This window comes from Schistocerca americana, chromosome 2 (genome assembly GCF_021461395.2).
Source record: "Schistocerca americana isolate TAMUIC-IGC-003095 chromosome 2, iqSchAmer2.1, whole genome shotgun sequence".
NCBI classification, from domain to species: domain Eukaryota; kingdom Metazoa; phylum Arthropoda; class Insecta; order Orthoptera; family Acrididae; genus Schistocerca; species Schistocerca americana.
In genome coordinates, this window is record NC_060120.1 from 840,585,179 (window position 1) to 840,597,989 (window position 12,811).

A 12,811-nucleotide genomic window follows, 5' to 3' on the forward strand; every position below is an offset into this window, starting at 1 on the left:
ATTCCGTCTGCTAAGCAGCTGTAAAAAAGATTACGTACCGGATGAAAAGTCGTACGAGTGCTGATAATAACGGTAACAAATCTAGAGAAACTTGTGCAACCCATATACAGCAGAATCAGTGGAAAAGAATCACTGACGGCTGGTAGCACTGTTGCCAGCTCTCAACTGCGAAGTGCAGACGGCTGCGGGCGTAACAATACTCTTCTATAGAGCTGCGACAACACTACGGCTTTGATATATGGACGTATGCACATTCGTATTCCGTTATAGAAAATCCATCACAACTTTCGTGTTGATTTAAATATATTTATACAGATGGCCAGCCCATTTCTAATTCATAAGGCAATTTCCAGGACGTTTTCAGTTTGACATAGCGCGTATGACTGACATGTGACTTCTGATTTAGCCTGATAGGGGTATTGTAGGACACATTTATTAACACTGAGGTGTTGTTGTGTGTAGGATGTTAAACAAGGGAACTATGTACACAAGTAACTGTTCGTTTTCTACATCATTTAGCAGTATTTGTAGCTGTTAAATCACTTCTTTGTGAATGTTCGTTTTTTATGCCATTCTGGATGCAAAAACTTCGTGGATGAAGCATTCTCACCTAATATTATCTTTTACTACGTTTGTGATTATTACGGAAACTAGGTGAAAACATAAACGAGGTGCATTAGGTTTTCGCGTTCCGTCGACATGGTGGTCATTAGATACGGAGCAGAAGCTCTTATTACATAAGGGTGAGGAAAGAACGCGGCCACGTCCATTGCAAAGGAAAAATCGTGGCATTTGCCTTATGCAATTTAGAAAAAATAAGAGAAAACTTACGTTGAAATGCCTAGTGGGAATGTTATGAATATGAAGCGAAGAAAATAAGGGATTAATGTCCCATCAAGGACTTTATAGCTGGAGCAGCAGCTCGGATTTCTAAGGCGCTGTAGTCATGGACTGTGCGACTGATCCCGGCGGAGGTTCGAGTCCTCCCTCAGGCATGGGTGTGTGTTTGTCCTTAGGATCATTTAGGTTAATTAGTGTGTAAGCTTAGGGACTGATGACCTTAGCAGTTAAGTCCCATAAGATTTCATACACATTTCACACACAAAGCTCGGATTGAGAAAGGATAGGACAGGAAAGTGGCCGTATCATTGCCTTAAGCGAATAACACAGAATCTAAAAGAGGTTGGCCAGGTGGAGAGTTGAGCTGCCCTCCTCCTGGATGTGAGACCGCTGTTTTATTCATTAGGTCATCTTGCGTTTTGAAAGTCTGTTTAAAGAAAAGTGCATGACATTTTTTGAACCAAGGAAAAGTTGTTTTCGATTCCTTATATCTAGACAGTTGCTTACAACCTCTGATGTAACAGTTTCACCAGAATACCACTTATCCCTCAGTGATAAAATCAGTGTTCCACAGCCGCACTCACATTACAAACCAGTAGTTAGTATCTGCAATTTGTTAAGATGAATAACCATACAAGTTGGTGTCGTAATGTTGAGAATGCATTTACCTTTCCTGCAGGTAATGTTCCTCCCTTCTCTTCCGTGCGAGTAAGCATTTGCCTGAAACACAGAGATACATTGCAGCTTAATGTGATAAAAGACTACAACTAAAATATTAGTGCCTATATAGGACTTAACAAAAAAGAGGCTTGCATGACTAATAAAGTGGTAGCTTTACTGGCCACACTGCTGTATAAGCAATCGTTTTGTCATAAAAGACATGTGGCTCTCCATACTATATTTCTATTATCCAACGATAAAGATTAGAATTCCTCTGTCGACTTTGTATTATTTGCACGCTGAGTTATAATATACGAATAAATATCGATTATCGATTATGGAAGAAAGTTCGATTGGAACGCTAGCCACAGACTCCTTTACCCTAATCCAAATTGCAAATTGTTATCACGTAAATTCTGTTTTCATTCACAAGATATATTTATAACAACAGCACAGCATTGCTGTTTGCTTGATGATTCCGTAAATACCACACAGTCCTTCTAAATTTTGTTTGGGATTGCTGTAAGAATTCCATATTTAGAATGTTCAAGCTCGTTAAATTCATCGGGTTCCGTTTTGCTACCATGAACTAAGCATCTATTACAATTGTAGATCATAATGGGATAATAAGTTTCATGGAAAATCATGTATAAACGATGGAAACTGTGGTACAATATTAAAATTCAGTTAACGACTGCTTTCAAACCTAACGTTTGTTCAACTAATGTTAGAGGGCAAAAGATCAAGTTCTACAAATACATTTCTATAAATACACTCCTGGAAATGGAAAAAAGAACACATTGACACCGGTGTGTCAGACCCACCATACTTGCTGCGGACACTGCGAGAGGGCTGTACAAGCAATGATCACACGCACGGCACAGCGGACACACTAGGAACCACGGTGTTGGCCGTCGAATGGCGCTAGCTGCGCAGCATTTGTGCACCGCCGCCGTCAGTGTCAGCCAGTTTGCCGTGGCATACGGAGCTCCATCGCAGTCTTTAACACTGGTAGCATGCCGCGACAGCGTGGACGTGAACCGTATGTGCAGTTGACGGACTTTGAGCGAGGGCGTATAGTGGGCATGCGGGAGGCCGGGTGGACGTACCGCCGAATTGCTCAACACCTGGGGCGTGAGGTCTCCACAGTACATCGATGTTGTCGCCAGTGGTCGGCGGAAGGTGCACGTGCCCGTCGACCTGGGACCGGACCGCAGCGACGCACGGATGCACGCAAAGACCGTAGGATCCTACGCAGTGCCGTAGGGGACCGCACCGCCACTTCCCAGCAAATTAGGGACACTGTTGCTCCTGGGGCATCGGCAAGGACCATTCGCAACCGTCTCCATGAAGCTGGGCTACGGTCCCGCACACCGTTAGGCCGTCTTCCGCTCACGCCGCAACATCGTGCAGCCCGCCTCCAGTGGTGTCGCGACAGGCGTGAATGGAGGGACGAATGGAGACGTGTCGTCTTCAGCGATGAGAGTCGCTTCTGCCTTGGTGCCAATGATGGTCGTATGCGTGTTTGGCGCCGTGCAGGTGAGCGCCACAATCAGGACTGCATACGACCGAGGCACACAGGGCCAACACCCGGCATCATGGTGTGGGGAGCGATCTCCTACACTGGCCGTACACCACTGGTGATCGTCGAGGGGACACTGAATAGTGCACGGTACATCCAAACCGTCATCGAACCCATCGTTCTACCATTCCTAGACCGGCAAGGGAACTTGCTGTTCCAACAGGACAATGCACGTCCGCATGTATCCCGTGCCACCCAACGTGCTCTAGAAGGTGTAAGTCAACTACCCTGGCCAGCAAGATCTCCGGATCTGTCCCCCATTGAGCATGTTTGGGACTGGATGAAGCGTCGCCTCACGCGGTCTGCACGTCCAGCACGAACGCTGGTCCAACTGAGGCGCCAGGTGGAAATGGCATGGCAAGCCGTTCCACAAGACTACATCCAGCATCTCTACGATCGTCTCCATGGGAGAATAGCAGCCTGCATTGCTGCGAAAGGTGGATATACACTGTACTAGTGCCGACATTGTGCATGCTCTGTTGCCTGTGTCTATGTGCCTGTGGTTCTGTCAGTGTGATCATGTGATGTATCTGACCCCAGGAATGTGTCAATAAAGTTTCCCCTTCCTGGGACAATGAATTCACGGTGTTCTTATTTCAATTTCCAGGAGTGTACATCTGCAACCCAAACACAGCAGCTGCATTATTATTAATAAAATATGAATAATAATATTGAATTCTCCATATCTTCGTGAATATTACACAATTGCAAAAATTTAGACCAGTTTTAGAACCAGCACGAAAATTTCCTTAAGATAGAAATATTTTCACATCATTTCGCAGTCGTTTCAAATTTCGTAAATATGACGTTTATTTAATTTTGCCAAGATGGCAGAACGAGTTTTGGAAAGAACAGTTGTAACTTTAAATCCCAACTAATTCTATATACAAAGGAAAAACTCTTTTGAGTAACAAAAGTATCACTATTCTTCAGCCACCTAAATTCTACAATGCAATTGCTAAAGTACACGGGTACTGCGCTTTGATCTGAAAGACTACAGACGACTGCAGGTTTACACCCTTATAGCAACCTTCCATGCATCTGCTAAATTAAATCTGCCCTGTAACGGCAATCACCATTGCTACCCTGCATTGGAGATTATCACTTTTATCAAAATCTTAAATAAAAATTGAATTCTGAGAAAAATTAATAAAATTATGGCCCTGACATTATTCTATTCAATTAGTGAAGGGTGATTAATATACCATTACGGGTTTAATCTCTTATAAAAATGGCAATATTTACACTCGTGTTTAGAAAAAAATGGAACACCTTGAACAACTAGAGATAGGACATTCATATTCACAGGACATGTACGGTAGCATGTTCTGCAAAAATGATTAGCATTGGAACAATGTCGGACCGCGGGTTCAAGATTAGCTTCGACATCACGACGCAACACCACCTATCGGTAAAAAGTGCCTGCGTCTCTCGCTGTTGCTATAAACCGAAGATAATGGATCCGTGTGAGTTGAACAGACATGCAGTATGCCTCGCAGATGTAGGCACGAACCGTACCGTCAAATCACTGAATTTGAAAGAGGGGGCAATATTGGTATGAGAGAATATGAAGCATCCATCCGGAAAATTGTTACTCATGTGGGGCAAAGTGTGTGCAACGGCTGTGTGCAGAATGGTTCACGGAAGACAGCAAAAGACGACGAGATGGAAGACGTCATACCACCCAGACCAGCCCCCGAGAAGATCGACGTCTCATCCGAACGGCATTGCAGGACAGATCTGCGTCCTCCTCGGCTCTGTCGCAACAACGGAACAGTGTAACACACCGTACATCATCAGGGTTGACAATCCGTAGCCATCTATTATGGCATGGGTTAAGTGCGCGTTGTTCACTTCTCTGCCTAGCTTTGACGAATGGCAATGGTGTATGGAACGACTCACTGGGGATAGTAATGGCATCAGATAGTGTTTTAGGACGGAACCAGTTTCTGTTTGTTTGGGTGCACTTTGGTTCGTTGTACACAGGGGGAGCGGCTTCTCAGTGACTGCATTCGCACAATACATACATCACCAAGTCAAGGGTGCGGTTCTAAGCGCTTCAGTCTGCAACTGCGTGACCGCTATGGTCGCAGGTTCGAATCCTGCCTCGGGCATGGATGTGTATGATGTCCTTAGGTTAGTTAGGTTTAAGTAGTTCTAAGTTCTAGGGGACTGATGACCACAGATGTTAAGTCCCATAGTGCTCAGAGCCATTTGAACCATTTTGAACCAAGTCAAGGCCTTACGGTGTGGGTTGCTATTGGGCACAATCACAAATCACGTTGGTGTGTGCCCAGGGCACTGTGACCGCTGTGACCTACGTTAGTGACATCCTGCGACCCGTAGCCATACCCTCTCTGAACAACACCCCAGACGCCATTTTTCAGCAAAACAATGCACGATCACATGTTGCTGCACGATTATGTGCATTCTTGGTGTAACAGGATGTCACTCTTTTGTCCTGGCCAGCTAAATCACCAGACTTGTCACCAATCGAATATGTGTGGGACATCGTGAAACAATGGGTACTGCACTGCGGGCCAGTGCCAACCACAACAGATGAACTTCGGAACCAGGTGAATGCAGCATGGATGGCTTTACCACATTATGCCATTCGCGCCTTATACACGCCTGGATCATGACGCATGTCTGCTTGGCAATAGGACACATGCTGAACCGATGCGAATGAAGTGCTAATATCTGCTGAACATACTAACGCACATGTCCTGTGAATATGAACGTCCTATCTCTAGAAGTTTTTTTTATTTCTTAACATGAGTGTATTAATCATAAAATAGAACAACCATCACACTTTAAGAGAGATGACAAATTAATCATGAAGAGAAGCAACACATAATTACCATTCCACTGGGTGGCGTCTGGTTGGCAAAGACTAAGGTTTATCTATGTAAGCTATTTACCCTGGCTCAAAACATGGATAACGCAATCTGAGAGTATCTAATGCTGAATAGACTTTGACGGATTTTGTATACACAAAAGTTACTCTACATCGGTGCAGCTGAGGACAAGTGGCGACACGGTGATTCTGTTTGACCTAACAAGTCTGAGCAGCAACTCTATACCCCTCTCTCGATGCATAGCGCTGTCCCGGGGGTGACGGTCGCTGAGTAAGCGGCGGCAGAGCAGCGATGAGCGGCGCCTGTAATTCGTTACCGCGGGAGCGAAATATGCAGAGTTGCAGGCAGTCGACCTGTCAGACGGATCGCAATTACACTCTAACGAGGCCCTGTCATCTTGGCAGATTCTATCGTGTGACATTCCCCTTTGCCGGTCATACCATGGGTCAATCTCACTTCTACGGCAGTACGCACAAGGAAATCCAACGCCGAAGCGGCAATACTGATACAAATGAGGTTGTCCTCGGCACAGCGAGTTGTCAGAGATGATTGAGATTCAAACTGTCGGTACACCGCAGGCTCCCCACTTAACACTTTGCCGTCCGCACGTTCGCTTGGCACCGGCAGCGCTAAGTCGGATTACTTGCCTTGTCGCAGGCCGCTTGTCACCTTTCCGTTGATAACAAGCTTCAGACACATTGACTTTTGCCCGCTTTAATTTTCCGTAAATCCTCTATTTTGCCGTATCGTTCCACAAACTAGAATTTTCTTTTCTAGTAACTTCTCTGCAAGTTCTACACTGTTATAATAATTATCCATGCAGAGGTGATTCCACTTTGCATCAGAAGGAGTCAATAGTTCCGTCACTATTTTTCCTAAAGGCTGTCCAGCGCCGTAATATACCTTGAATGAAGAAATGTATCCCGTACTCGAATCACACAGCATCCGAATGAGTATGCTGTATTTCGTAATTTTCAACAGATTGTAAACTTTAAAATTTAACCGTCCACGCCACGGTATCATTCCTTCATCAATTGAGATGTTTTGACTTGGATTAAACGTTTGTGTAAATTTTTTGGAAAAATAATCAATTACGAATTGTACTTTGACAAGCCGGTCGGCATTATCCGGTTTACTGTTGCTGTCGGAAAATTGTAAAAATTATAATATTTGTCTGAATCGGTTGCGGGTTATCGTTTTGCGAAATATCGGTGTGTCTGTTGACGGATTCGTTGACCTATAATAATCGATCCTTGCTTTTTTTTCTACAGTTCCCATAAGGACAGCAAGCCCAAACCATTTTCTAAGTTCGAGTCCCGTAACGTCGACAAATTTGACATTTTCTTAATTCAGTTTTCTTTTATTGCAATTTTGACTATAGTACTTGTTGGTTTCGTTGCTAATATGTTCAAATAGACCGTTCCCAACATATAATTGTACGATATCCTCGACGTTCTGTGTATCGTTGGGAAATATGTTTGGACCTGGGAATCCTTCAAGTTTATTATTGGTTCTCAGCAAATCAAAGTCTGACCACTGTGCACTGTGTTCTTCGTCTGATTCAACCGAATCAGTTAGCAACCGTAGCGTTCAGCGAATTCTTCTTGGACGTATTTCGCTCTCTTCCTGCGATTCTGCTTCGCTTTCATTATTTTGATATCCAATGTCTTCTTTCCAATCGGTCAAGTCGTCCAGAACGTCAGACAAGACGTCCGCCCATTCATCGTAAATAATCCTATTATCTCTTTCGTCCACCATGATGAAAGGCCACAAGTACTATTAAAACAAAACACTTGTTGACGTGTGTAATTTATTGTTACCTAAACAAAACACCAACAGAATGCAAAACATACTAACGTGCTGTCGCTGGCCACTGAGCGATACTACGCACACGACACCACTGTAGTGTCGCCGACCACTGTGCGATACTATGCACACGACACCACTGCGGTGTCGCCGGCCGTTGACCGCTATTTCGCGCACGACACTGTTGTGGTGTCGCCGGACGGCTTAGTGTTAAGATCAGTGCTAGTGGGAAGTCACGTTCAGGGCGAGTATCCCAGGTGAAATCCACTCATAAACAGAGTCAAGACTAGAATTTCCTGTCCAGACCACAGTCTGAATGATATGAAACTTTTCTCCACACATCACCTTTCCATCAAAACTCGGTAAACTCGGAAAGGGCACCAATGCAACCGCTCCCACACGGCTTTCGTGCCAGTCATACGACTACACCAGCGACACGTCTCCCCTCTAGCTAGTATCCTCAGCCTCCCGACCAATACTAACCAAAGTTAATAACATTCTTTTCCCTGCTAGAGAAGCAGTCAATCCCTGACTCGTAAATGTCGGCGCTGGGAGGAAAAGACTTTATCCTTCCGAATTGTGTTTCCCACGGCCACTTTAGACAGCATGTTTGATAGTTTTCTTTTAGGCCTAAAGTGAACAACACAGAGATCATTATCCTGAAGGGTCGAACGTTACAGAATGTCTGATCAGGAGCCTTGGCTCAACCAAGAGAAGTGCTTTTGTGTCCCGACAGAGATCATTTCAGAGCCACTACAAATGTTACGTTCCATCATAAAATTCTTCCCAAGAACTCGGCAGGCAAAGGGACGATACCACCTAATGGCTCCATCTATAGCGTCCAGTCCAATACAAGCATGGGAACTCGTGGATTTTTATGGACGCCGGCTGTAAACACAATGGGCGTTTAGGACACTGTCGAAACGCCTCCGCCGGGCGACCTACCTTCTCTCCTGCGCTCCTGTCACTGCCGTGGCCAGAAATGCCTAACAGGTAGATCGAGGTAGGCCGTTTTCCGCCTCTTCGGTCAAAAGCATTGCTTCGCAGTTTCTGAAATTTGCTATAGTTCTTCAGACTTTCTTACTGACTAATCCTGTGCAGCTCTTTTCCATTTTCTCTTTGAGAGAAGTTACCCTTTAAAATTTGAGAAAAATAGAGCAGTCCCAGGTAACATAAAACTGAAAAATTGTTGCATTTTCCTGCAGGTAGATTTCATCATGCTGAGGAAAAACAAACTGCACGTAAAGATGGACGTTGTCCCCAAGGATGGATGCATGCTTGTGTTCTTCCACTTTTCCTTCCACAGAGACGAGATCACCCAAAGAATACCACGAAAACATACCCCAGGTCGTAACGCTCCACCGTCCGGCTTGGACCCATCCGATGATTGATGCAGGGTGTCAGCTTTCAGATGTTTCACGCTGTACACAGAGACGGCCATCTGTCTGATGGACCACAAACGTGATTAGTCTGAAAAGGCCGTCTGTCACTACGCAGTAGAAGTCCATTTGCGGTTTTGGCGTGCAAGCAAACTCCAGCCTTCGTCGCCGAAGAACAGGAATCAGCATTGGTGCATGAACTAGTTGCACGCTCCGGATGCCCATTAGCAGTAATATTTGCTGAACGGTCGTTGAGGAGACACTGTTCGTAGCCCCGTGGTTCATCCGGGCGGTCAGCTGCGTAACAGTTGCACGTCTATTCTCTTATCCACACATCCATTGGCGTCGTTCACCCCTGTCATCTACGCCCCTTGGTGCAACACAGTTGCCTCGACACCGGTTTCTGATAGCGCCACTTTGCCATGCACAGTATACTCTAACCGCAGTGGCATGTCAACAGTTTACAGAGTTAGCCGTTTCGTAAATGACTGCGCCGTTGTCCCGAAAGGCAATGATCATGCCCCTTTGAACGTCTTATAAATCGCTCCGTTTCCGCATTACGACGATGGCAGCACTGTGTTCCGCCGCGTCCCCCGACACACTCTCCACTGCTAGTGCCACCACCTTCTGTCTGCGATTGCTAAGGGACGTTGACGACGAACATTAATGTGGGTGGACGTGTAACAGGGCTTTTGGACTATTGAACACAAGGACTGAAATGTCGTACAACTACATCCTGTCTTGACATCAGTCAAATAACTCCTACTTCTGTCTGTCAGTAACCTGCAATGTCTTCTGCACATCTGACTACACCAGGATAGACACATCGATGGTTAAATTGAAATAATCTTGGCGTCCTTTGTAACTTTATGAACAGTGGTTAACAAGAACGAAGGAACCAAATCAATGGAGGCAACTAAACGCACCACAAAAGGACAGCCGTTTCATATGAACAGTATGAGTGACTGAAACTTCCTGAGATATTAAAACTGTGTCCCTAACCGAGACTCGAACTCCGGACCCTTGCCTTTCGCGGCCAAGTGCTCTACCGACCTTTATTTTTTTAAAATATCAGGAACCGCTGCAGGATCAGGACGGCGGATGGCGCAAGGGTCGACACCCGAGACCTGGGCATCCCGCCGCCATGCCCAAGCAACGCGTTCTACGATCGAAGGATCAGAGAGAGGATGTAGCGGGATTGTCTATGTTGTTTCATTTATTTATTTATTTATTCAATTTTTACAATGTTTAAATTTCTTTTTTTAATCTTTATTTATTTTCTATTGTATTTATGGATTTAATTTTGTTTCATAAAAAAAATATCCTACAGCTGCCGTAGCAAATGGTCCGAGTCGTCTTCTCGTCTGTTGGGAGGGGTTCCCCCCTATTCCGTCCGTAGAGGATCAATATGCTCGAGGATCCTTCTTCATTTTCAGCGTCTCATACCCGGAACGCTCAGTGAGCAGGAGGATCCGCAAATAATGAACCCAAATAATTTTCGAAACGGGTTCTATACTTCGGGTGGCGGCTGAAAGCTGCATGTGTCGTCGTCGGTAGGGACCAAAAGTCGAGTGTGCCTTTGTGAGCATTGCAAAATATGTAGTAAAGGGCCATGTCTTTTAGTCAGTTAACGGCGTTCGTCCTGGTCGATGGAAAATATATGCCGTCGGGGCGCAATATGTCATCAGGGGAGATAGACTCCGGCAATCACCGCAATAGTAATGCCAGCATTACGGTGCGTCAGTAGCCAGCATACGCTGGTCGCGGCGCAAGTCAGACGGTATGCATCCGAGTCAACGACTGAGCATGTCGGACACAAGGGCTCGTCAATCAGATGAATGGAATGTAGCCTCTGACGATTAGCGAAGTTCTGATTCACAACCACGTACCACAATGAACGCACCGTCGTAGGTAGAAAAGGCCTCTGTACCGCTCGCCAGACAGTGTTCCAGGCAATTTCAGGATGTCTGTGTGCGACCGTATTGATAGGTTGCTGCTGTTGATAGAGGCGATAATAGTCTTTCCTGCTGGGCACCCGTGTCGTCGGAAGGTCTGACCCTAAGTAGCAGAGGTATTAAAGAAGTGGACGAGTGCCGGTGAATTGTGTCCTACAGAAACCGGGGGATGCAGAGAGTGTGGTGCCACTTCAGTTATCAGGGTGGCCGTCAGAGTGGCGTGGGCGGAGATCCACGTGCGACGCATAGTGTTGAGATAAAGCTATCGCACACGGTTATAGACATGAATGAAACCGATACCTCCCGCCCGCTACGGTAGTGTCAGGGTGGCGTATCGGACTTTAAAAGCAAGGCCGGCGATCACGAAATGTCCATATGCTGCTTGAAATCTGTCGGCCATCATAACCGGCAAGGGAAGGACATGTGCAAAACAGTTCAGTTTGGAGACTTGACATAACGTGTTCTGAGCCATGCGACGCAATTTGGTGTCTCGTATCAGAGCATGTGTCTGGTGCAGGAGCCGGCGGTACGTAGCCGCTGCCGTGCGACGACCATTGCTATAGAACTGCACTGCTGCCGATTGAGCTACCGAAGTACGTCGCACGACCCCTCCTCACAGATTTACCTCAGGCACAAAGTACCTCATGTCCTACCTTCGGAACTTCACAAGCGTTCTCCTGCGAACCTTACAGGCGAACTTCCAGGAGTGATAGTTCTGCGAGGTTTGTAGGAGAACGCTTGTGAAGCTTGGAAGGTAGAAGACGGGGTACTGGTGGAAGTAAAGCTGTGAGGTGAGGTCGTGAGTCGTGCTCAGGTTGCTCAGTCGGCAGAGCACTTGACCAGAAAAGATAAAGGTCGCGAGTTGTAGCCTCGGTCCGGCATATAGTGTTAATCTGGTAGGAAGTTTCTCATCACCATCCACATCGTTGCTGAGTGAAAATTTCAGTCTGAAAAAGCTTGATTATTTTAAAAGAATGAGGTAAAAAGCTCACCATCAAAAGTAAGTAGTATTCCTTCATATTAGATTATCCTTCACTGTTCGGCACCGGCACCTGAGTGGTCAGCGAGACAGAATGTCAATCCTCAGGGCCTGGTTTCGATTCCCGGCTGGGTCGTAGATATTGTTCTCTCAGGTACTGGGTGCTGTGTTGTCCTAATCATCATCATTTCATCCCCATCGCCACGCAAGTCGCCGAAGTGGCGTCAAATCGAAAGACTTGCAACCGGCGAACGGTGTACCCCATGAAAGGCCCTAGTAACACGGCATTTACATTTATTTATTTATCTTTCACTTTGTCCACAGGATGACTATACAACCTGCCAAGATTGTACAGAACAACTTCGCTATTATATGTACACTTCTGTTAAATATTTATGTTCAAATGGTTCAAAATGGTTCAAATGGCTCTGAGCACTATGGGACTTAACATCTTAGGTCATCAGTCCCCTAGAACTTAGAACTACTTAAACCTAACTAACCTAAGGACATCACACACATCCATTCCCGAGGCAGGATTCGAACCTGCGACCGTAGCAGTCGCGTGGTTCCGGACTGCAGCGCCTAGAATCGCACGGCCACCACGGTCGGCTAAATATTTATGTATCGCCATGTAACATGAAGATGTGGTTTGTACCTCGGAACACATTACTTTATTAAAAAATTAAATTAATTGTACAGATAATTTTGTGACTGGCAGCGGCCCCTGAAAAACTTTCCGCATTTCCCAAACA

The 12,811-nt window shown here is 45.7% G+C and overlaps 1 protein-coding gene across 1 annotated transcript in view; it reads right to left on the minus strand.

Annotated features, from left to right (window-relative positions):
• The window catches only part of LOC124595017, a 103,674-nt gene that overhangs the window by 60,449 nt on the left and 30,414 nt on the right, over positions 1-12,811 (minus strand). The window contains exon 3 of the mRNA XM_047133567.1: positions 1,509-1,560. Coding sequence (XP_046989523.1) covers positions 1,509-1,560 — 52 coding nt within the window. The remainder of the gene's footprint in view (positions 1-1,508; positions 1,561-12,811) is intronic.